The 26,879-nt window shown below is 43.1% G+C and overlaps 1 protein-coding gene across 1 annotated transcript in view; it reads left to right on the forward strand.

Annotated features, from left to right (window-relative positions):
- The window catches only part of fmn2 (formin 2), a 368,117-nt gene that overhangs the window by 187,345 nt on the left and 153,893 nt on the right, over window positions 1–26,879 (forward strand). Inside the window, exons 14-18 of the mRNA XM_033026371.1 lie at window positions 3,418–3,518; window positions 3,705–3,834; window positions 7,210–7,356; window positions 21,717–21,776; window positions 22,274–22,394. Of these exons, the coding sequence (XP_032882262.1) occupies window positions 3,418–3,518; window positions 3,705–3,834; window positions 7,210–7,356; window positions 21,717–21,776; window positions 22,274–22,394 (559 nt within the window). The remainder of the gene's footprint in view (window positions 1–3,417; window positions 3,519–3,704; window positions 3,835–7,209; window positions 7,357–21,716; window positions 21,777–22,273; window positions 22,395–26,879) is intronic.

A 26,879-nucleotide genomic window follows, 5' to 3' on the forward strand; every position in this document is an offset into this window, starting at 1 on the left:
AGCATAAATCATTTTCCAACACTGTTAATGATCACATTGTGAAGATTTAAAACATGCTCATCATAAGTAGTGTTTTCACATGAGCAATGACGTGAAATGGCAATTAAGAAGAAAACACAACAGGAAAATGAAGCACCACATGACTGACCATCAAAGGGATCTACAGGAGACATTGCCACAAAAAGGTAGCCAGCATTATCAAGGACCCACATCACACTGGCCACACTCTCATTTCATTCCTGCCATCATGAATAAAGTATAGGAGTCTGAAAATCATGACCTCAAGCTTCTTCCCAACAACCATCAGGGTATTGAAGATTACAAACAGCAACTAAGCTTTTAAGTTCTTGGGAATAAATATAGCCAGCAATATGTCTGAAAGCTGTAGGCAAGAAACCATACCAACACGTCTACTTCCTTAGAAAACTGGAAGTTCAGATACACCGCAGAAAGCATTTTATCGGGATGCATCACAGTGTGGTTTTGGAGCAGCTCCAACAAAGACCACAAGAAATAGTAGAGAGTTATGGACGTAGCCCTGACCATCACGCAAACCAACTTGCCATCCATTGACAACATCAATACTTCACGCTGAAGAAATTGTCCCTGAAATCTGGAGATGCACATTTTCACACTTCTGTACCTCTTGTCCGATGGGTGCGGGGAGAAGAGGGAGCAGCCGGGGTGCGACTCGTCCTTGATTATAGAGTCATAGAGTGATACAGTGTGGAAACAGGCCCTTTGGCCCAATTTGCCCACACCGGCCTGCATGTCCCAGCCATACTAGTCCCCACCCTTCCTGGTCCATATCCCTCCAAACCTGTCCTATTCATGTACCTGTAATTGTTTCTCAAATGTTGGGGTAGCCCCTGCCTGATTATGCTGGCGGCCTTTCCGAGGCAGCGTGAGGTGTAAATGGAGTCAATGGAAGGAAGGTTGGTTTGTGTGATGATCTGGCCTGTGTCAAAGTGTAGCATCTTGCACAGTTATAGTCATGTTAATGTAATGTGTGGTCTAGTTCTGACCCCTGTGTGTGATGCACATTCCTGAGATGTCTTGGATTCTCTTGTCCTTCATGTGACACTTGTGGTGATGTGCTCATGAAAGGTTCTGATGACATGTCTGTCTTCCGGTGTTGCGGACTGTCTTGTAATTTATATCGATGAACAATATCTGCATCACGCTCTCTCTGGAATGTAGTGCATTCTGTAGTAGTGTTTTTAATTAAAAGCTCCTCGGTTTCAAATCATTTTATATCAACAAGTCTGTGGTAAACAAATCATAACAAGCCTTTGTTTTGCAATCAGTTTGTTCGCCGTGTGCCAATGAATGCCAATCCCTTGGGATCATTTCTCTGAAGCTTTGTGTTCCTCTTCCCAACATCATAAATTTTGCAAAGGCTGGTTTTGTGCCACTGCATATCAGCTTGCTGAGCGTGCATTCCCTCAAGACCAGGGTCATTCCTTTCCGTAGTTAGACACAAAAAGCTGGAGTAACTCAGCGGGCCAGGCAGCATTTCTGGAGAGAAGGACTGGGTGACGTTTCGGGTCGAGACCCTTTGTCAGAGATTCCTTTCTATATCCTTCATGTGGATCAATGTGTCAATGAAAGCAACCAAATCCTGGCTCCAGACTTCCTGTTGTCGCCTCCTCCACTGCCTAACCTGGCTGCGTCACTCTCTGAAACCAGAGGGTAGGGAGTTGCAAACTCTGTCAAACTTCTCTGATCTTTGACTAACTGCATTCTTGGCTCCTCTATCTCACATGTAAAGCTATGTTTGCCGAGCCCGTGCAAATCTTCATTTCCAGGGTAAAGTTTGCACACCTTACTGCCCATATTTTGTCTAATTTCCCACATCGACCTTTTAGCTTTTCCTTTAGGTACAAACCTAAGCAGATTGTACCATCTTCACTGATATTGGGAGTATAGGCACACAGAAATGCTGGAGAAACTCAGCGGGTGCAGCAGCATCTATGGAGCGAAGGAAATAGGCAACGTTTCTTGCCTGAAACCCTTCTTCAGACGTCTCCTTCTTCAGGAGTCTTCCAGCATCTGCAGTTCCTTCTTAAACTCTTAAAAACATTGGGAGTATAGGTGTTGGGATGTCATGTTGTAGTTTAAACTTTAGACTTTAGAAATACAGCGTGGAAACAGACCCTTCGTCTCACCGAGTCCACGTCAACCAGCGGTCACCCAGTACATTAGTACAATTCTACACCCTAGGGACAATTTACAATTTTACCGAAGCCAATTAACCTACAAACCTGTATGTCTTTTGAGTTCTCTCCAAAGATGCTGCCAATCCCACTGAATTACTCCAGTATTTTGCGTTTATTTTCGGTGTAAACCAGCATCTGCAATTCCTTCCCACACATATCATATTAGCCCTGCTTTACCATTCTGAACGCTTTCTTGCTTTCTATGTTCCAGATATCTCAATGTTAAATTTATGTGTGATATAAAAGTAATCAAATGCTATTCCATCAGCTTCCTGCCAGCTTTGTTTAGTTAAAGCAAACTCCATCGGTTTAGAATAAAGCTGCAGTGAGATCAGCAAAATGAAAGCTATTATTTGCAAAGTGCTTTAAAATTGGTTTATTACGGACTGTAAACACCCTCTAAAGGGGTGGAAGTCCTTTGGTCCCTTGGTTGGGGACAAGGGAGGATTTTGACTTTTCTCCACTATTTACTGAGAACATTTACAAAACTTAGCAAGAAATGCTGTAAATGTTCAGTGTTACCTGGAAAATAACTTTTATAATGTCCAAATATCTCTTAAATGTTATGATAGTACCTGCTTTAACTACCACATCAGGCAATGTGTTGCACATATCCACCACCCATTGTGTCAAAAAAAAGTTGCCTCTCAAGTTCCTAGTAAATCTTTCCCTCCTCACCTTAAAACTATGTCCTCAGGTTCTCTATTTCACCCCCTCTAGGCAAAATACCCTGTACATTTACCCAATATATTCCTCTCATGGTTTTGTCCACCTCTGAGATCACCCCTCATCCTCTGACATCCAAGGATTAGTCCTAGCTTGCTCAACCTCTCCCTGTAGCTCAAGCCCTTGAGTCCTAGTAGCATCCTTGTAAATTTTCTCTGCCTTTCCAGCTTGACAACGTCTTTCCTATAACATGCTGCCCAAAACTGAACACAATACAATAAATGTGGCCTCAACCAATATCTTATAATACTGCAACATGACCTCCCAACTTCCATGCTCAATACTATGACTGATGAAGGCCAATGTGCTGAAAGCCTTTTTGACCACCCTCTCTGCCTGTGATGTCACTTTCAAGGAACTATGTATGTGCAAAGTGTCCTACAAAAAAATACAGGCCTTGTTTGTAATTTATGCTTTCCTCATTAATGGTTTCCACACCAAGCTGATGGATAATTTTTTCTTCTGTATACAGAGAGCACAACATGAAGAACTGGAAAAAATTGAAAAGCAGATCCAGAAGTCCTCCAAAGATAAAGATAAAGATAATGCCAAGCCTTTGGATAAACCAGAGCAGTAAGCTTTCTCTATGGAACATTTACTTCGCCATTGTTAATTGCCCTTCACGGCAAGCATTTACTTTATAATTATTGGGTCTGCTGTTCTGTTGTTGGTTGGTATAAGTGCGGGAGGGAGCTGTGGCGAGTTTGAAATTGGCTTATTGTGGATTTGCACCATGACTAGTGATTCATTTCCATTCAGGTTTCTCTATGAACTAGCTCAAATCGTCAACTTCTCCGAACGTGTGTTTTGCATCCTTTTCCACTCCACTTTCTTAGAAAGTATTGGTGCCATCAACCGTAAGCTTGAATTAATGGACAAGTTGTGCAAGGTAGGTCTTCTCAGGAAAAACGTGTATCTAATGCTTTTTTAACGATACCTTTTGTGGATCATGAAAATAATATTGCATAAAACTTAGACTCTTTTGTTCTGACCCTCACTATGATGTGAGCGTTTGACGACACTGGGCCTATATTCGCTGGAGTTTAGAAGAATGAGGGTGGACCTCATTGAAATGTATCGAATAGTGAGTGTGCGTGATGTGTGTGTGAGGGAGAGAAGGGAGAGAAGGGAGAGAAGGGAGGAAGGAGAGAAGGGAGTGAGGGAAGTAGAGAAAGAAGGGAGGGAGAAGGGGAAAGAGAGAGGAAGGAGAGAAAGAGGGAGGGAGGGAAAAGAGAGAGGAAGGAGGGAGGGAAGGAGAGAAAGAAGGGAGGGAGGGAAGGAGAGGAGAGGAGGGAGGGAAGGAGAGGAGGGAGGGAAGAAGGGAAGGGAGGAAGGGAGGGTAGGAGAGAAGGGAAAAGAGAGAGAGGAAGGAGAGAAAGAAGGGAGGGAGGGAAGGAGAGAAGGGAAAAGAGAGAGAGGAAGGAGGGAGGGAAGGAGAGAAGGGAGGGAGGGAAGGAGAGAAGGGAGGGAGAGGGCCAGCGGCAGGAGCGGATACCGGGGTCCTGGCGCACGCGTGTGAGCTGAGGCCGAGGTTTGTAAACGTTGCTCCAACCCCCAGCCCGGTCGTCCCTGTATTGTTCATCGCGTCTCCCCGGGGAGAGGGGTGGAGCCGGGGCTGCGTGCGTGAAGCACGGCGACTGGAGGGGCGGGAGCGCTGTCCCGGGACCATGAGGGAAGATCCTCTTCCCCCTTCTCCATTCCCCATCACACACCTCTCCCCGTCTACCCCTTTCTTCCACCTCCACTCTCTCTCCACCCCTCTCTCCCCCTTCCACCCGGGGTAGATCTACCCGAGCCGAGAGTAGATTACTCCAAAGATCCTAGAGCGGAGCTTTGGATTACTCCAGTGCGGGGGCCCCCCTTAGGCACAGGGCCCAATTGGGAGCAATCGGTCCAATCGGCTTAAGGCCAGCCCTGCATGTATCTAAAGAGGGACGTGCTGGCGTTGGAGAGGGTCCAGAGGATGTTTACGAGAATGATCCCAGGTTCAACGAAGTCCCTCCCTCATCCTTCTAAACTTCTCGATTAGTAAGGGTGCCAAAGGTTATAGGGAGAAGGCAGGAGAATGGGGTTGAGAGGGAAAGTTAGATCAGCCATGATTGAACGGCAGGGTAGACTCAATGGGCGAAATGGCCGAATTCTGCTGCTGTGACTTAAGAACTTATGAACTATCTTGGTGATGCTGGTGGTGGAATCATTGTGGTCAGAACAATTGCAGATTGTTATGGATAAAAAAGAAGTGCATTAGTTGCAGAAAGGGATTGAAACATTAAATGAGCAGAAGTAATGTAGATACAAAATGTATTTCCATGACCAGTGAATGATACTCACAAACCTTGATGTAGACAGTGGGACGTACTGAAACTAGAGCAAAATCGTGAGCCTAAGATAAAAATGGACCATTTCAAGAGCAAGCGTCCAAAACCACAGTTTAATCCCAAGAGAGGTATTGAGGTTCTCTCCTAAAGAAAATATGTTGTGATTTTTATTCTTCATTTTCCTTCGTGCATTTGTGTGATTTGTTCATCTATTATACTGGTTTTGCATAAAAGTGATGTTTAAAGTGGGGGGCGGGGAGGGAGATTTAACAGGAACCTGAGGGTAACTGTTTTACACAAAGGGTAGTGCATGTAAGGAATGGGGAGGTAGTTGAGGTACTGTCGCAACGTTTAAGAAACATCTAGACAGGTTTGGAGGAATATGGCCTAAACTTGGTCAGGTGGGACTAGTGTAGATGGGGCATGATGGTCGGCCTGGATAAGTTGGGCTGAAGGACCTGTTTCCATGCTCTATGACTGGATAAGAGAAAGTAGCAGGAGTTAGTCGATCGGCACCCAAGCTTGCTCTGACATCCCTGGACAACATGGATAAGCGAGAAACATAGAAACATAGAAAATAGGTACAGGAGGAGGCCATTCGGCCTTTCGAGCCAGCACCGCCATTCATTGTGATCATGGCTGATCGATCCCAATCAATAACCCGTGCCTGCCTTCTCCCCATATCCCTTGACTCCACTAGCCCCTAGAGCTCTATCTAACTCTCTCTTAAATCCATCCAGTGATTTGGCCTCCACTGCCCTTTGTGGCAGAGAATTCCACAAATTCACAACTCTCTGGGTGAAAAAGATTTTCTCACCTCAATCTTAAATGGCCTCCCCTTTATCCTAAGACTGTGGCCCCTGGTTCTGGACTTGCCCTACATTGGGAACATTTTTCCTGCACTCTACTGCTGCGCCACTGTGCCACCCTATTTACCTTCACATAACTTGAACTAATTATCCAATTTAATTTCATGAAGGTAATTTGCTTTAAAATGCTTGTATGTGATGGATCTATGCAGGCAATGGTGTAAAGATCGCAATGAATGCCAACTAATTTATAGAAATGTATAAGTAAAGGTGCAGGGGAAAAAAGCAGAGCCTACTTTGGTTGAGAGAGGTTCTCCATGTCCCTTGGGGAATCCAAATTAAACAAAGATTTGGGCATCTCTCCAGTTTAACTTGGCTTGTGGCTTTCAAACTGTAAGGGAAAAAGTTCAGGAATAGCTTTGGTGAAAGATCTAGGATTATCGGAATGCATCTCTTAATGAACAGGGATACTGTGCACCAGCAGTCCTTTAGGTGGTTGTGTGGTGGAAAAAATACACAAGGAAGTTTTGATAAAGGAAAATATGTAATCAGTGAGTCAAGTTTGGTTAATACAATCATCCTCACAGTTCTTAGATTGCAAGAGAAATTGAGAAAATCAAACTGCAATCTGGATAGTGACACTGGGAACTGCAGTTGCTGGTTTACCTTATAGCACACAGTGTTTGAGTAACTCAGCAAGTTAGGCAGGATCTCTTAAGAACACGGATAGGTGAGGTCTGAAGAAGGGTGACGTCTGAAGGAGGGTCCCATCCAGAAACGTCACCCATCCACATTTTCCTGAGGTGCTGCATGACCTGCTGAGTGACTCCAGCATTTTATGTCATTATTTGGATGGCAATTAACTGTTGTGGTTATTAAACAAGCAATTAGTGTATCTTTGCTAAAGCATGTATCTGGAAATTAATATTGGTTTAAAACCTAGCACCATCTGATGCATTCCACTCACTTTGCAGTTTGAAATTAATTGAAAATCATTTACGTATAGGAACAAAATAATAATGAGTGGGTGAAATGGTCAATTTTATAGTTGTCACACTGATTGCCAGGGCATTTGTTAAGTAGTAACATCAAAGTTGTTGTTTTAAACGGCGCTCTCTTTGTCTTCTCTCGCCACAGACACTCCAAACAAGTGCCAGTGTGAAGCAGGTGCTGGGTTTGATCCTTGCTTTTGGAAACTACATGAATGGTGGCAACCGAAGTCGAGGCCAAGCAGACGGCTATGGACTGGAGATTCTTCCCAAACTTCGGGATGTGAAGAGCAGTGTAAGTGGTTATTAGCCTGACTGATTGTGACTGCTTGGCTCCGTCTAAGCGAAGCTGGCCGCAGTGCCGGGCAGTGCAGTTTTATTTCTGGTGCACAGCTTGAGGTTTGCCTGGAGGTCCGTCAAAGCAGAAACAGGATAACAGCAGGTGGAGGAATAGAAAATGTTTCTCAGGCTGGAGTTAAAACATAAACATAGTTAAGCCATAAAAACATACAGTATGTTGCCATGATACAGAATCTAAATTAATTGGTGATATTGCTGCAAAAATAAATTTGGCTCATTAAGGTTCAGAAGGAAGCTGTTTGGCCGATTGGATCGATGCTGCAAAGTCTATTCATTTTCATACCTGATCCCTTCCCCATAGCCTTGCTAATATTTTACGTTTATACATATGTAGGATTCCCTTTTAGGCAATGCAGTTAATCTACTCTATGTTCATTGCACTTTTGAGCAGCACATTTCCAATCATAGCCATGTTTTATTCCTTCATTCACGGATCTTTCAGCAATTTTTTTGCATTATTCCTCATCTATTCCTTCAGTCACGGATCTTTTATGCATTCCATGTATTACTCCGTTTATTTCTTCAGTCGTGGGTTGTTCATGCCTTAGATTATTCCTTGTTCATTCACGAATCTTTCTTTCATTCATTCCTTCATTTGAGGTTCTTTCATTATCATGCGAGATATTTCCCTGTTGGTGTTTGACCTCCATTAATCAGAACAGTCGTTCTTTATTCTGGCTGAAAAAAATATCAAGAATTTGTACTCCTCTGACAAATTTCTTAGCTAGTTTGCTCCAAGGAGTTCAAGCAGTTCTTAACTGTTGACCACTAGGCAGATGTCAAGTAGGGATTAAATTGCAATCATGTAAACACTTGGGTAGCACTTATTTCAGTTTACAGATACAGCACAGAAACGGGCCCTTAGGCACACAAGGTGCTGTAAGGCAGCAACTCTACTGCTGTGCCACCATGCTGCCCTTAAGGAGCTTGTTATATCTTTGCTATCCACAGCTGAGGTGTCAGAAGATTGGAAGATAGCTAACGTTGTTCCTTTGAGTTGAAGCCCTGCCGTGAGTAGGAAATGAAACTGGCTAGGGATTGGAAGTGCTGGTGGGAGAATTCATTGGGAACAGTCACTATAATTCTGTAAGACTGATGTTATGTTCTCAAGTTAAGGTTCTTGAGTTGGGAAAGCAGGTATCAATAATGTAAGAGAGTGAGGCCACACGTAAATTGGAGAAACAGAACCCCACGTTTCACTTGGGTAGTTTACAACCCAGCGGTATGAACAATGAATTCTCTCATTTTTTGGTAACTTCATTTCATACTTCCCCTCCGGCTTCACCACCAACCCTCCTTGCCCATTCCTCCACCCTAGTCATTTTACCAGTTCCAGAGTTCTCCACATTGTTTCTCTTGTAATTACACCTTTCTCAGCCAACAATGGCCTACCAGGTACCGTCTGGTCTGAGGTAATTTGTGGCTGACCCTGTATTTTCCCACCCCAGCTCATCACCACTAAAGGTTTGATCAGTGGGAAAATAAGAAAACATCTTGAAGCAAAAGTGAGAATTGAAGGTATTAAGGCAGCAGCAAGGGGGCATAACATTTATTTTGCAACTAGTATTAAGGAGAATCAAGACATTCGATAAGCATATCCAAAGCAAGCCTGAAACCAGGGAAAGAGAAAGTTGTCTTAAGGGCCATATAGGTATTCTATGTTTGGAGCCAAGTGATGTGGGCAAGGGCCTAAATAAATATTTCTCATTTGAATTCACCAAGAAAGAGATAAGGAATTGGAATAGAATTAGGCCATTCAACCCATCAAGTCTACCCTGCCATTCAATCATGGCTGATCTATCTCTCCCTCCTCACCCCATTCTCCTGCCTTCTCCTCATAACCACTGATACCTCTACTAATCAAGAATTTATCTATCTCTGCCTTAAAAATATCCACTGACTTGGCCTCCACAGCTTTCTGTGGCAAATAATTCCACAGTTTCACCACCTTTTTATTAAAGACATTTCTCCTCATCTCCATCCTTTAATTCTGAGGCTATGACCTCTAGTCCTAGACTATCCCACTAGTGGAAACATCGTCTCCACATCCACTCCATCCAAGCCTTTCACTATTCTGTGTGTTTCAATGAGGTCCTCCCTCTATTCTTCTAAACTCCAGGCCCATTGCTGACAAACACTCATCATAGGTTAACCTACTCATTCCTGAGATGAAAGATTGTGAGCTTAGGAAGGGATATCTAGATAAATGGAGCATTTTACTATTGAAGCAGAGGTGTTAAATGTCATGTGTTGCATGAGTGTTGGTAAATCCTAAAGGGATGATAAATCCACAGACCTTAATGAGATCTATCTCAGATTGCTTCTGGAAAGATGAGAGGAGATGGAGCTCTTTAATCTTTGAATCTTTCAAACTGGAAAGGGTGCAGAGAAGATTTACCAGGATGTTGTCAGGAATCAAGGGCCTAAGCTAAAGGAAGAGGTTGAGCAGGCTAGGACTATTCCTTAGAGCGCAGGAGGATGAGGGGTGATCTTTAAGAGGTGTACACGGTTATGAGGAATATCGTGCGTAAACACAGAGTCTTTTGCCCAGAGTAGAGGAATTGAGAATCGGAGGACATAGGTTTAAGGTACGGGGGTGTATGGAACAGTGCTGTCGGAGGAGGTAGTTGAGGCAGGTATTATTGCAACGTTTATATCGCATTTCGATAGGTACATGATAGGATAGGTTTAGAGGGATATGGGCCAAATGTAGGCAGGTGCGACTAGTGTAGATGGGGCACGTTGGTTGGTATGGGCAAGTTAGGCCGAAAGGCCTCTTTCCACACTATGACTATGAATTTTTTGGAAGAAATCCTAACTGATGGGATTTATGTGCATCTAGAAAGCCAGGCTGATCAGGGGTAGTCAGGATGGCTTTATGTGAAATGCTGTCATGCTAATTTGAGTTTATTGTAGGATAACTTCAAACAATATTGTAAATAGGACAGTAGATAATGTCTATATGAATTTTAGTAAGGCATTTAACAATGTCTTGCAGGGTAAACCTGTCCTAGAAGATCAAGCTACATGGAACTCGAGGCGAGCCTACTATTTGGAGCCAGAATTGACAGCAGAGAGTAGAGGTGGAAATTGCTTTTCCGATTGGAAGTCTGTGCCGAGGGATCAGCGTTAGGAACCTTGCGTGTAATGTAGAAATGTAAATGTAAAAGAGATGAGAGCATTTTTATATGTCACAAAGGTTGGTGGTTTTGTTGGTAGTGAGATTTGTCTAAGGATACAACAGGATATAGACAGCTGTAAAGTTGGATAGAGCACTGGCAGACTCGATTTAATACCAACAAGCGTGTGGTGGCGCAGTTTGGAAGTGAAACAAAGGCGGGGCAGATCCAGCCATTGGCACGGGACTCTGGAATGTTGATTAACTGAGGGACCTTGGGGTCCAATTCCATAGTTCCCTTAATGTGGTATCAGAGATAAATATGCTTGCCTTCATAGGTCAGGACATGGAATGCATGAGTTGAGATGTTGTAATGCAACTTTCCAAAAACCTCTTTAAGCAGCATCGCTTAAAGGAGCATCGCTTGTACTTTTGCCACTCTATAGGAAGGTTATGGTTACATTGGAAAGAGTACAGAGGAGATTCACCAGAATAAATGCATTTGTTTTCCCTAAATTAAAGAAGGCCAAGGGTGACCTGCTGAAGGAGAGGGACATCTGTCGTGGGCCGACAGCAGCCTGGGGCTTACGTGGGCTTACCTGGATCAGGGGCGCTCCAGTACTTCAAACATGTGGAGAGGACTTTGGACTTTTTCTTTGTAAACCACGCCAAATTAGATGACTGTACATTTGTGGGTTGTGCTAAAAGATTTCACTGTGCTCTGCATATGTGACACATAAAGAACCATTGAAGCACTGGAGGTGTAAAAAAAAAGCCTAACCCGCTGAGTTACTCAAGCATGTCATCTTTTTGAAGAGACATTTAGGCAGATACTTAAGTAGAAAGTATGGAGAAACACGGAACTAATACAGGTAAATGGGAAGATGGGCTAAGCGATCGGCATGGACATGGTGGGCTGAAAGTCAGTTTCTGTGCTCTACAACTTTGACACTCAATTGAATGTTATAGCAGAGAGGCTGGACATGATGACAATCGAGGCATCCACAGTGTATGGATAAAGGGAATAACATTTAGTGCAAGGTAAAGTCCAATTAAAGATAGCCCAAGGGTCTCCAGTGAGGTAGATGGTTGTTCAGGACTCGCTAATTGGTGATAGGATGGTCTGTTGCCTGATAACAGCTGACATATGCAAAGACTATACATGATTACAATCACGCCATCCATATACAACAAGAAATTATTCTATGATAGTTTTGAATGCTAAGTTCCTGTGATTTGGATTTATTTTGTGTGCATTGACCATTGAAAGATTACTTGCATAACTTGGAATTCATTTCAAATGATTTTGGCAAGGCTGGAAATAGTTTTTGTCAAGATGCAAATCCTTTTAACATTAAACTGAAGCGTTATTGACTTTTTTAATGTAAGCTTTGCAGTTCATAATCTGTGTGCGGATACACACTGAACAAGATTTTCACATTGTTCAGAGATTATTTAAAGTGGATAGTCCAGTTCAAAGAAGAGGGTTGGAGAATTGTTTTCATTTTGGTTTGGTTTATTATTGTCACGTGTTCCAAGATACAGTGAAAAGCTTTTTTGTGTACTATTCAATTAAATCAGATAATGTTCACGAGTACAATCAAGCCTTGTACACCACGTAGAGCAGAGAGAAAAATGCCAGAGTGTAAGATATATTTTCAGCATTGCAGCACGACTGTTAGAGGTCCAATGTCCGCAATGAGGTCGGTTGGAAGAATGGACTGCACACTGGTTTATGGGAGAAATGTTCAAAAATACGATTTTTGAGGGAAAGAAGCTGTTTCTGAGTCTGGTGGTACATACTTTCAAGATTTTGTATCTTCTCCCTATTGGGTGAGAAAGGTCCTTGTTTGTGTTGGCAGCTTTCCCGAGGCAGAGTGAAGTGTAGATGGAGTCGGAGTTTCGTTTAATTTAAAGATAAAGTGTGGAAACGGGTCCTTCAGCCCACCGTGTTTGCGCCAACCAGTGATCCCCATAAACTAGCACTATTCTACACACTAGGGCCAATTTACAATGTTAACTGAATTCAATTAGCCTACAGACATGTACTTCTGTGGAGTGTGGGAGGAAACAGAAACACCCCCAGAAAACCCATGTGGTTTGGGGAGGAACGTACAAACTCCATACAGATGGCACCCCTGGTCAGGATCGAACTCTGGTCTCCTGCTCTGTAAGGCATCAACTCTACCGCTATGCCACCCCAGATGGTGGTGAGATTGGTCGATGTGATGGACAGGGCTGCATTCACATTTCTCTGCGATTTGGATTCTCGACCGAAAAACAGTAACTGTCGCTGGGAAGTGCGAGCTGTAGTTGAATATTTTTATTGCATCAATTAAGCCTGATGCAGTTGGGATGTTGGACAGAGAAGCTGTAGTTATAACTGTGAAGGAAATAAGCACATTTATCAAAAATAGCTTATTAAAGGCATTAAGATGAGTTCATTTCCTTTAGTAGCACAGCAGCCTCAGTTTGTTTCCAGTTACTGAGTCTCCTGGCTATAATGTTCATATAAATAGTTATTTTTAAAATGAGCTGAATCACTTAATGTTGGGTTGGTCAAATGTGCAGAAGCATTTTGAGTCGTTACCAGTGAAGTGAATAAAGTCTTGACCAGTTTAACTGGCATATCCCCATCAGTATTTCCCTTAAATTCACTTGCAAATAATTCTGAACTTGGGAAAAATGGACAAATAAAACTCGCTGAGCCTGCTTCCAACAGCCAGATACATTTGGCAGAGTTGATAATAAAAATAATATCTTTTTTATTGTCATTGCACATAAGCGCAACGAGATTTGGTACGCAGCTTCCATCCGATGTCATAACATAAATAACTAATAACATTTAGATTTAGATACCGAGAACATAGATTGTAAAAAGAACAGTAAAATAGTCAAAACAGTTCAATCTCGCGGTTCTGAGGTTTTTAAATAACTTATTTCCACAGCCGCGTTCGGTGCCGGGCTGCTCCGAATTGACTCGGACTTGGGAGCACAAAGCCGCTGCGTCTGAACACGCCGCCATCTTCAAACAAGTTCCAACTGTGTAGTTCCCTCCCCCCAGGCTGAGCCATAGAATGGTGCAGCATAGAAACGGCCCTTTAAGTTCATCATATTGAATTGAATGCCTTTTTTGTCATTCAGACCTTACGGTCTGAACGAAATTTCGTGCCTGCAGTCATACATACAATCATACAATAATAACAACAATAAACACAATAAACACAAATTAACACCACCACAGTGAGTCCTCCAAGCACCTCCTCACTGTGGTGGAGGCAAAAATCTTAGGGCTGCAGTCTCTTCCCTCCTCTTCTCCCTCTGCGCTGAGGCGATACCCCACCGTGCGATGGTAAATCAGTCCCGCGGTTCACCGAACCCCGCAACGGGCCGGCTCAAACAGGGGTGGTCGAAGCTGCCGCCCTCCAGTCCAACGGACGCAGCCACTGGCCCGCAGATGAACCCAGGACTCGGGTCAATATCCATATTGATCACCAAGTACCATCTAAACTAACCCCATTTGTCAGCACTTGGTGTGTAGCCTTCTATCCCATGGCAATTGTAATGCCCATCCCAAAGCTAATTCAGAGGCACTGCAGTGGTGCAGTGGTAGAGTTGCTGCCTTACAACGCCAGGGACCCGGGTTCGATCCTGACTACAGGTGCTGTCTGTACGGAGTTTGTACCTTCTTCCATGTGACCGCAGGGGTTTTCTCCGGGAGATTCGGTTTCCTCCCACACACCAAAGACATACAGGTTTGTAGGTGAATTGGCTTACTACTATTGTAAATTGTGCCTAGTGTGTGTAGGATAATGTTAGTGTGTGGGAATCGCTGGTCGGCGTGGACTCACTTGGCCGAAGGGCCTGTTTGCATTCTGTATCACTAAACTAAACTGAATTTGTAGATTAATTGGCTTCGGTAAATTGTAAATTGCCCCTAGTGTGTAGGTTAGAACTAGTGTATGGATGACCGTTGGTCGGCGCAAACCTGTTTCCACACAATCCCCAAACTAAACGGAACTACCGCCAGTGATGCCACTTCTCTCGTAGAGGTATCTATGTCTTAGTTCAAAAACTCTCCTGGATGCACTTTAAAATATCTCCTGCAATTTTCACACTAAAGCAATCCAGGTTAATGTTGTGAAAACTGAAATCTTTGACTACCATGACCCTTGCATATCAAGGTGATGTGTCTGCAAAACTACTGAATCTCCCGCTGATGCTCAGGAAGTCTGCAGCATGCACCCAGCAAAATGATCACCCTGTCTTTTGTTCCTAAACTCTCCCCATGTGAAGGGTCTTTCAGGATATCCTCCCTTATTACTGCAGCAATGGACTCCCTGGACAGTACCGCAAACACACTTTTTCTTTTATATCCTTCCAAGAAGTAATATTATACTGTACTATAATATTATATTGTACTCAATATTATACTCTGTAGTATAGAGTTGGCAGCCCTGCCCTTTTAACCATATCTTTGATGGCAACAATATTATCTTCCCTTGTGCTGATCAAAGCTTTCTGTTCCTCTGCTTTGCATTAAAATAGATGTGGTTTAGCCTTGCACCTATTCCATTTGCTTTATTGTGCCAATGTCTGTTTTACCTATTGGAATTACTGATTTATTTTTGTTCCTCCATTTTTTAAAATCCTGCCCCTCTATACCTTGCTAAGATAAAGAAGACTACGCACCAAGTGCTGATAAATGGGGTTAGTTTAGATGGTACTACCTCATTCCCCTCAACTTCCCATCTAATGTGTCCCTTTCCCCAACCAAATTAATTTAAACCCTCCACAAACAGCATAGAGGAGTGGCGCAGTGGTGGAGTTGCTGCCTTGCAGCACCAGAGACCTGGCTTGATCCTGACTATGGATGCTGTCTGTACGGAGTTTGTACGTTCCCCCCGTGACCTACGTGGGTTTTCCCTGGGATCTCCGGTTTCCTCCCACACTCCAAAGACATACAGGTATGTAGGTTAATTGGCTTTGATAATTTGATTGTAAATTGTCTGTTTCCTACACACACCAAGGAAAATTTACAATTATGCAAAGCCAATTAGCCTACAAACCTGTACATCTTTGGAGTATGGGAGGAAACCGGAGAAAACCCAAACACAGTACAGACAAGCATCCATAGTCAGGATCGAATCCGAGCCTCCTGGCAGCAACTCTACTGCTGCACTACTGTTAGCAATGTTACAAAATTTTGAGATTTTAAAATTCAAGTCTGCAATTTATCCCACCAGATAAAGCATAAAAAGAAGTTTAATTTGACACCTAATTCACTTTCATATCTTCAGTATTAAAAAAGTTATGGCCATTTTCATACTCGGAAATTAGCATCTTGTTCCCTATTGCTTTTCCATTGACTTAACACAAAAGCTGTGATCGAGGACAGTCAAAAGCCCATAACTTTATTAAAAATTAAGAAAACTGAAATAAATTTTCAGTTATTATAGATTGAAGCATTCGGAAACAAATATGAAACAATCTTACTTGGATGACCTGAAATTAAAGCATATAATTAGTTAGTTACCCAATTGTAGCTAATTACATAATTCAATTACTAGGTCTAAACCTATCCATTTCTTAAGAAAAGATCAACATTTTTAAATAGCCTAAGTGTCCAAATAACATACACACAAGAACTCACAATATAACATGATTTTAAAATCTCATTGTCATGGATTTATAGGCCAAATGGAAGGAGTTTAGTGTTTAATACCCGCAAATTAATGGCCATTTAAATCATCTTGCAAGTGGGTGTTTCTGGAATGCGATCATTTGGAACGTTGCAGTTGCAGTGATTTTGAGCCCCATATCGGCAGGAAAAATACTGCCGATTCGGAGGGGCTCCAAGTCACCTTCTCGCAACTTAAAATTTTGATTAAAGGGAACTTAAGAAACACTTTTTAATGTAAAAATAAACAGCCTACCTTGCCTTGTCCCCTACATGAGATCCGTCCCGTTGCCGGCGTTCACGGCTTTAGAAGATGATTTTTAATTTCCTATAACAATTAAATTATATAACTTAGCTTGAAAATAAGTGCAGAGAACGGCTGTCGCAGCGATTTTTCTTGAACAATTAAACAGGCTGATGAACATCGATTTAAACAGCCTGGAAGAAACGGCATTTTAAACCCGCCCCCCTCTCAAAGGCACCAAAGTCGCGTGCACGGGCAGTGACAGAACTGCAGCGCCGCTGAAGGTAAGTTTTGCAACATAACTACTACTGTGCCCCTATTATTTTAAATTCGTTTTCCAATGTTTACTATATTTGTCATTCCTCCTTTGTTTTCAGTTTATCACTTTTTAGAAACATAGAAACATAGAAAATAGGTGCAGGAGTAGGCCATTCGGCCCTTCGAGCCTGCACCGCCATTCAATATGATCATGGCTGATCATCCAACTCAGTATCCTGTACCTGCCTTCTCTCCATACCCCCTGATACCTTTAGCCACAAGGGCCACATCTAACTCCCTCTTAAATATAGCCAATGAACTGGCCTCAACTACCTTCTGTGGCAGAGAATTCCAGAGATTCACCACTCTCTGTGTGAAAAATGTTTTTCTCATCTCAGTCCTAAAAGATTTCCCCCTTATCCTTAAACTGTGACTCCTTGTTCTGGACTTCCCCAACATCGAGAACAATCTTCCTGCATCTAGCCTGTCCAACCCCTTAAGAATTTTGTAAGTTTCTATAAGATCCGCCCTCAATCTTCTAAATTCCAGCGAGTACAAGCCGAGTCTATCCAGTCTTTCTTCATATGAAAGTCCTGATATCCCAGGAATCATCTGGTGAACCTTCTCTGTACTCCCTCTATGGCAAGAATGTCTTTCCTCGGATTAGGAGACCAAAACTGTACGCAATACTCCAGATGTGGTCTCAGCAAGACCCTGTACAACTGCAGTAGAACCTCCCTGCTCCTATACTCAAACCCTTTTGCTATGAATGCTAACATACCATTCGCTTTCTTCAGGCTGCACCTGCATGCCTACTTTCAATGACTGGTGTACCATGACACCCAGGTCTCGTTGCATCTCCCCTTTTCCTAATCGGCCACCATTCAGATAATAGTCTACTTTCCTGTTTTTGCCACCAAAGTGGATAACCTCACATTTATCCACATTATACTGCATCTGCCATGCATTTGTCCACTCACCCAGCCTATCCAAGTCATCTTGCAGCCTCCTAGCATCCTCCTCACAGCTAACACTGCCCCCCAGCTTCGTGTCATCCGCAAACTTGGAGATGTTGCATTCAATTCCCTCGTCCAAATCATTAATATATATTGTAAATAGCTGGGGTCCCAGCACTGAGGCTTGCGGTACCCCACTAGAAACTGCCTGCCATTCTTTTTGTTCCTACAGCCTTATTCTTTAAAGATTGTGTTGACTCTCTATTACTGATGTTTTCGAATGTCTTTGCACTGTGCACCTCTAACCATTGACAGCATGGAAATTTCCACATTTTTGAACCTATTATCTTAAAGAATGACCCTTGAAATTAATTTTAAAATTATTTTGTTTTCCTTAAACTGTGAATCTTAACGATTTAATTGAGGAATTAGAAGAGTTAATACTCCTTGACGGTGTGGGAGCTGAACTAACATGAATAGTTGGAATAACAGCAGTGAAGCACTTCTTTGTTACTGATTCCCAGTATTGGGAAATTCCCTCCCACACACTATCAGTAACCCCTCCGTGTCAGTCACACAGTAAATGTTTGTCACAAGCATTTACAAATGAACAGTGGGGGTCGGAAATAAAGAATGCTGTGGTTTATCCACATTTTTTCCCCAAAAGGATTATTGATGAAAAGCACAGTGGCGCAGTGGTAGAGTTGCTGCCTCACTGTGCCAGAGACCTGGGCTTGATCCTGCTTACGGGTTCTTGTCAATACTGGGTTTGCGTATTCTTCCTGTGGCCACGTGAATTTTCTCCGGGTGCTCCGGTTTCCTCCCACACTCCCAAAACGTACAGGTAAATTGTCAATTGTCCCCAGTGTGTAGGGTAGTGTTAGTGTACGGGTTGAATGCTGGTTGGCGCCTACTCAGTGGTCCGAAGGGCCTGTTTCCACTGTATAGTTCTAAAGTCTAAAACATACAAGTCGGGTAACTTGCAATAACCACAGTATTACATTTCCAATGCAAAGAATTATCGACTGGGTTCTGATTTTTCTCTTTCTTAACATTTATATCTAGCACAAAATAAACCCCCAATTGAATTATTCCATGATAAAATCAGTGGCCAGGATTACAATTTGCCTGATGAGCATTTTGAACATTTTGATGTCATTCAGATTTCCAGCATCTGCAGTATTTTGCTCTGATGTTTGATTTTAAGTGGTGTATTTCTTGCCTTTTCGCTCATCGTGTCTTATGTGCTTTATCATGTATCTGTACACTATGGATGGCTCGATTGTAATCATGTATTGTCTTTCCGCTGACTGGTTAGCACGTAACAATAGCTTTTCACTGCACCTCGGTACTCCTGAGAATAAACTAAACTAAATCATTATGCCCCTGTCCCACTTAGGAAACCTGAACGGAAACCTCTGGAGACTTTGCGCCCACCCAAGGTTTCCGTGCGGTTCCCGGAGGTTGCAGGTGGTTGCCGGAGGTTGCAGTTAGTGGAAGCAGGTAGGGAGACTGGCAAAAACCTCCGGGAACCGCACGGAAACCTTGGGTGGGGCGCAAAGTCTCCAGAGTTTTCCGTTCACGTTTCCTAAGTGGGACAGGGGCATGAGATTCCATAAAGATGCCTTTTGGTCAGGTTTATTCTGGCATCCAATGTTCTGCAAGTTACAGGACAGCTGTAGCGAGTGAGGATGTCTGGATTATACACATAAGAATCATGGATCATGCTTCAACCTCCACCCATCTCCCCTCGCTGTGTCAATAATTGTAACCACAACAGTTGAACAATTGGGCAGCACCTTCACTCAGAATGTACTCTCCCCTTGAAATCCTTCGAGGCATTAGACCTGAGGGAAGTGACCTATTAAGCATCCGTGTGTTGCCAACCATTAGGCAATATGGTATTGCCCTTGCTCTCAGCTTTACATCCAGCACATTAGGTTGTGTTAAAATCAATAAGCTTCCACCCGTAAAAGGAGTGCACACAGTGATGATGGGAGCTTCTGCACCAAACATCCAGCTATTGAACACTACAAACGATAACTAAACTCTTAACTCCACACTGTTTTGGTTGCATTAGGGGCTTTGAGCTTTTGGTTTGTTTTGCACTCATATTGTTTTTATTTATTTATTGAAGTTATTTTTTGTTTTGTTTTATGTTATCTATTGAGTACTGTGTTAACAGGTCTGGTGTGCTGCTGTAAGTATTGTTCCGTTTTGATACCTACCACAGCTAAACACTGTAGACTTTAGAGATACAACGCAGAAACAGACACTTTCACCCTCTGAGTGCGCTGACCAGCGATCGCCCATGCACTAACACTATCCTACACACAAGGGACAATTAAGCCAATTAACCGACAAACCTGTGCATCATTGGAGTGTGGGAGGAAACTGGAACACTCGTAGAAAACATACTATCACAGGGTTTAAGAAGCATTTAGACAAGTACATGAATAGGATGGATTTAGAGGGATATGGGCCAAACACAGACAGTGTAGATGGAATATGTTAGTCGGTTTGGGCAAGGTAGGCCAAAGGGCCTGTTTCCATGCTAAAACCCATGCGGTCACAGGGAGAATGTACACACTCCATACAGACAGTGCACACAGTCAGAATCAAACCCAAGTCTCTGGCACTGTAAGACCCCAACTCCACCGCTGTGCCACAGTGCCACCCCGAAAGATTTTGTTCTATTATGTTATTTATTGCGTGGTGTTCGCACAGAGGGAAACTCACTACATTGCAGGAGGCCGTCTTCTCCTTCTTCCTACGTATGGCGTGCACAGCAAAAAGTTGTAGGACAACTTGTTCTATTTGATCTTATTTGATTGTGCACGCCGGGTTGATTGCATTTGTTGAAACCGGGCGGACCACGTGAAGGTTGCAATCTTCCACCCCATTGCCGGAGGTGAGCAAATAGTTAACTATCCTGAGCTCTTTCAGGCCCACAGTCAGTTCAGTTGCTGCTTGAGGGAGTTGCCATGAATACTAAGACCTATGAGTTTTGTATTGTATATTGTATGATGAAGGAGAGTGAAGCTGAGAAAGTTTGGGGTGGGTGGAGAATGCAACGGCACAGTTGGTCTATGAATCGGAATGATTCAATATCCTAGAAAGCATTTATCAGGATGCATCACAGAATGGTTTGGGAATAGCTCCATCCAAGACCGCAAGAAACTACAGAGAATTGTGGACGCAGCCCAGATCATCATACAAACCAACCTCTATTCCATTGACTCCATTTACATCTCACGCTGCCTCAGCAAGGCCACCAGCATAATTAAAGATGAGTTGCACCCAAGCCACTCCCTCTTCTCCCCTCTCCCATCAGGCAAGAGGTATAGTACTTTGAAAACGCACACCTCCAGATTCAGGGACATTTTCTTCCCAACTGTTATCAGGCAACTGAACCATCCTAGCAACACCTAGAAAGCAAACCTGAGCTACCATCCACCTGATTGGACTTGATCTTGCACTTTATCTTGCAAGTGTACAGTGTGGCTTGATTGTAATCGTGTATTGTCTTTCTGCTGACTGGCTAGCATGCAACAAAAGCTTTTCACTGTACCTCGGTACATGTGACACTAAACTAACATCGTGAAGAGGATGTATATGCTGTTGTCTCTGGAAGGTTTAAACTGATTTGTTGGGGGAATAGGACACAAAATAAATGTGCAGTTGATTTGGAAATGATCATCTGTTTCTGAGCCTATCACAGTCAATTTTTAGTTTAGTTTATTGTCAAGTGTACCGGGGTAGAGTGAAAAGCTTTTACTGCGTGCAAGCCAGTGAAAGGAAATACAATACATGATCACCTTTAAGCCATCCACAGTGTAGCATAGTTAAACTCAGAAATGCTGCTGTTGGAGTAGAGATTTAAGAGTGTATTGATTATAAAGCTTGATTGCAGATCCACTTCTGTAACCAGGGACAAAGAGTTACCTGCCTTGGGTGCCATCTTGGATCTGCTCTAGAACAGAGCAGTCATGTGCTGTTAATCCAACAAACTATACTGACACTTCTCTTCTCCTTTCAGGATAACAGTATTAATCTCCTCTTCTACCTGGTGACATATTATCTGCGGAATTTTGATCAGGTACGTTTGCAATACTTGTGAACATTTTTGGTCATTATTGCATCTTCAAGCTTAGAGTTAAGTGCTTTACGTAAACCCTCGTTATAACAGACCATATGGGGTGGGGGGGGGGGGGGGGAGGGGGTGGAATGGTGTCCGTCGATACTGATTATCCACTGTAACCGAGTAAGGAATTTGCTCCAACCACCTAGCGGTCACTCTGTGAAACATCAAATTGTTTTCAAATACAAAGTTCTTTTTAAGGGCTAGAAATGTATTTTTGTTACTGCCAGCTAAAAACACTAAAGGCTGTTTGTTACATTGATTAATAGAGTTAAGTGTGGATCGGGGCCATTCCCTCCGCAGTGTAACTAGCAACCTGTGTTCTTAAGAGACTGATGTGATCGAAATCCATTATGATGAGGTCTGGAACAACAAGAGTTTGCTGTATTAGCTTTGTTATCATGTAATCATATTGAAGGGATGTAGGTTAAAAAAATCCAACTATCTTCTCTCAGGATGCAGGTACAGAACAAAGTGTTTTCCCTTTGCCAGAACCACAGGACGTGTTTCAAGCTTCACAGATGAAGTTTGAGGACTTTGAGAAGGACCTCCGCAAACTCAAGAAGGACTTGAAAAGTAAGTGTGTACAAAACTACAAGGATTAGATTGGGAAAATGGACAGAATCTTTGGCCAACAATAAGGGAATCGAGAACCAGAGGTCATTGGCTTAAGGTGAAGGGGGGAATATTTAACAGGAACCTGAAGGGAAAATTATTTATACAAAGGGTAGTGGGGTATATGGGACGAGCTGCCAGAGGTAGTAGAGGAGGTGGGTACTATCACAACATTTCAACATTCAGAGAGGTACATGGATAGGTGAGGTCTGGAGTGATGTGCGTCAAACGCAGAAAGGTGGGACTAGTATAGATGAGGCATGTTGGTCGTCATGGACAAAGTGGGCCAAAGGGCGTGTTCTGTGTTGTATGACTCTTTAGGGACCACAGGGCAGGGTTGAACTGGTCAACCACTTATATCCCACTGACAACCTCCACTACTGACAGAAGTAAATGAGGGAAATAGACCTTCCAAGGTGTATAATTGGTGGAGAATGTAACAGCGATCAATGTGGTAAAGGCTTTCTTTCCTCATCAATGTAATTTTCAGCAAATTGTGGGGAAGGGTGCAATTTTCGTAGTTCAGTCCCAAATGATTATTCAAAGTTGAGCGAGATATTTCAATGGAACATGTTGGTCGGTATGGGCAAGTAGGGCTGAAGGGCCTGTTTCCACACTATATGACTCTATGACTATGGCATGGGAATTAAGGGTTCTGGACACTGAGCAGGAAGATGGATTTAAGGCCATGATCGTAAGTTTTCAGAGCATACCTCAGCGTGAGCATACAGACTCTAGATACAGGTTTGTAGGGTAATTTGCTTTGGTAAAATTATAAAAATAGTCCCTTGTGTATTGGATAGTGCCAGTGTATGGGGTGATCGCTGGTCAGTGCAGAATTGGTGAGCCTGTTTCCACGCTGTATCTAGTCTAAAGTACCACAAAACATATTAAGAATGAACATATTTCATATTTCAGACTAGTGAAAGAGTAGCTTCTTGTATCAGCACAGCTCATTACTGACTCATTACAAGCCCCATGGGAAAATACTTTCAACTTTCTAAGAATGACTTGAGTTAAAACGTTCCCCTCTGAACCTGCACTGCTTATATGCTGGAAATGGTTTAAGTGGATAGTGCCGTTGTCAAATCTGTGTCAATTTGTGATTGGCATATCATGTTTTTAGAGCCCCTGTACTTGGAACAAAGAGGAACAAAGATCATTCATGTATCATTGTTGCAAGATTGTTGTTGTTTTAATTAGTTGCCTTGATAGGATTTAAACAACCTGCGTAACATACAAAGGAGGGATTGTGACATGAGGGCCTGGGCTATAGGCAGGCTACGACTTTATTCCTTGAGCGCAGGAAGATGTTTATAAAAAGAGGTGTATAAAATCATGAGGGGGACAGATAAGGTGAATGCACAGTCTTTTGCCCAGAGTAGGGGAATCAAAAACGAGGACCCACTGTATGTTCAAGGGCTTAAAGGCGATTAAATAGGAATCTGAGAGGCAGCCTATTGACTCGGAGGGTGATGGGTATGTGAAATGAGCTGCCGGAGGAGGGACTTGAGGCAGATATGATAACTATTACATATTACAACTTTAGCTTTAAAGATACAGCATGGAAACGGGCCCTACAGCCCACCGAGTCTGCGTCAACCAGTGATCACCCTTTACACTAACATACACACACTAGGGAAAATTGTATAACTTACCAAAGCCAATTAACCTACAAATCTTTATGTCTTTGGAGTGTGGGAGGAAACTAGAACACCCGGGGATGTCCCACCATAGTCAAGATCGAACCCGGGTGTCTGCCGCTGTTAGGCAGCAACTCTATCGCTGTGCCATTATGCCATTCTGCCACTGTAGAACTATACTATTCCATTGAAACAACATTGTGATAGGTACATGGGTTGGAAAAGTGTAAGGGGATCTGTGTCAAATGGGACATGCTCAGATCTTGGTTCACATGGGTGAGTTGGGCCGAAGGGCCTGTCTCCGTGCTGTATGACTGTGAAAAGAAAAATACTGAGGCAGCAGTTACGCATCCTTCAATTGCACAATCCCATAAAAATGTTGCACAATCCGTCTCAACCCCAAATGTTATCTTTTTTTTTTTCTCCAGAGATGCCTGACCCAAAAGTGTATCTTTAGGATAAGGAGTATACATTTGGCAGCCTATAAAGGAGCAGGAAACGGAATTCCACTAGATGTTTTCACAGGGATGTTTCCACTAGTGGGAGAGTCTAGGACTAGAGACCACAGCCTCAGAATAAAAGGATGTACCTTTAAAAAGGAGAAGGCAGGAGATTGGCGTTGAGAGGAAAAGATAGATTAGCCATGATTGAATGGCAGAGTAGACTTAATGAGTCGAATAGCCCAATTCTCCTCCTGGAACTTATGAACCTATGAATTTATGCAGCAACTGAGATGAGCTCTCAGTCACTGTTGCACCTCCACATTTCCTGGCTTTGTGGAAGGCCGATCTTGGCGCTTCTTTGAGGCAAGCGGCATGCAGTTTGTGTAGCAACCTGATCTGCTTTTGATCTCCCACAGCTGTCAGCAGCCTTCCTCAAAGGCAGACATAGCAAACGATGGCTATTGCTCTGGCTTCATTCCGCACTGGAACTTCCAGCATTCAGCACATGACTTAAATCAACTCAAACCTGCAGAGAGATGTTTTTAGATCGCCAATCTTTGAAGAGTGCCAACAAGGGCTTTCAGAGATTTAGTCTCTTGTAAATCCAACAAGCTTTGAGCTCCCCCAGCTCTTCCTATTTCAAAAGAAAGTTGGGAATTACAAGGAGAAGGCATTAGCTCTTCCAAAAAACATTGTGAAATGAATTCCATTTAAATTGTAGCTAACAATCTCGTGATATAGATCAAATGCATGGAGCTGTCGGAATAGAACATATACTGAGGGGTCACATTTTGTCTTCAGTGAGTTTACGCTGAAAATCTACGTTATTAAAAAAATAGATTGTGTACAATTTGATTGCATGGAAACAGGCCTTTCGTCCCACTGAGTCCTTGCAGATCATCGATCACCCGTTACACCAGTTCGATATTATCTCACATTCACATCCGCTCTTTGCACACTGGCGGGCAATTTAGAGGCCAATTAACCGATAAACCGGCACGTCTTTGGGATGTGGGAAGAAAAGGGGGCAACCGGAGACAACCCACACGGTCACTGGGAAAATGTGCAAACTCGTCACAGACAGCACCCGAGGTCAGGATCGAACCCGGGCCCTGATACTGTGAGGCAGCAGCTGCACCAGCTTGAACCCAAATTATTGAAACCGTATTTCATTTTAACTATTCAATTTGTGCATTAGGTTTTGTGCGGAGTTTGTACGTTCTCCCCGTGCCCTGCGTGGGTTTTCTCCGGGCGCTCTAGTTTCCAGCCACACTACAAAGACCTACAGGTTTGTAGGCTAATTGGCTTGGTAAAATTGTAAATTGTCCCGAGTGTGTGTAGGGTAATATAAGTGTGCAGGGATTGCTGGCCGGTGCAGACTCGGTGGGTCGAAGGGCCAGTTTCCACCTGTATCTCCAAAATAAAAAAAATTAAATTCAAATTCAAAGAAAGATTTGAGACTAATATGAAGTCTGAATGGTAGTACTGTAACTAGAATTTCTTAGGTGGCCCACTGCCTTTAATGAGCAACGTTAATTTGTGTATCGACCTATCTGTGGGTGTTACTTTTGTTTCTAATGTCTGACACTGGTGGGTGGGGTATAGAGGATGGCACCAGTCTACAAAACTTCAATCGATATTGTGATTGGGATTTTTGCCTTCCTGGTGTGAGGTGTCATCAGGGACCTTCTGTTGCATCTGGCAGAGGATGACTGCAAGTTAGTTTGCATTTAGTTCAGTTTATTCTCACATGTACCGAGATACAGTGAAAAGCTTTCGATGCGTGCTAACCGGTCAGCAGAAAGACAATACATGATGACAATCGAGCCGTCCACAGTGTACAGATATATGATAAAGGGAATAACGTGAATAATGTTTAGTGCAAAACAAAGTCCAGTAAAGTCCAATCAAAGATACTCCGAGGGTCTCCAATGAGATGGATATGGTCCCTCAGGCCTCCATTCGCTCCCACCACACCGCCATTGGCTCCCATTCCCCCCCCCCCCCCCCCACCCACAAGCTGCCATTGGCTCCTGTACATTGAGTCACCTCGATCCCTTAATCAGGAGCCATCTCACTTAGATTTCTTTACCTCTCTACCTCTCCTTGCATTAAATCACCAAGAACATTGCTTTGCAGGCGCTTTGTCTTGCTTGCAACATCTCGTTGAGAGTGGTGCTAATGGTGACAAGTGCTTCAGAGAACAATGGTTTAAGGTGAAGGGGAAATGATTTAATAGGAATCTGAGGGGTAACTTTTTCACACAAAGGGTGGTGGATGGAATAAGCTGCCAGAGGAAGTTGTTGAGGCTGGGACTATCCCACCATTTAAAAAGCTGATGGACAGGTAGATGGAAAGGA

This window comes from Amblyraja radiata, chromosome 8 (genome assembly GCF_010909765.2).
Source record: "Amblyraja radiata isolate CabotCenter1 chromosome 8, sAmbRad1.1.pri, whole genome shotgun sequence".
Lineage (NCBI taxonomy): Eukaryota > Metazoa > Chordata > Chondrichthyes > Rajiformes > Rajidae > Amblyraja > Amblyraja radiata.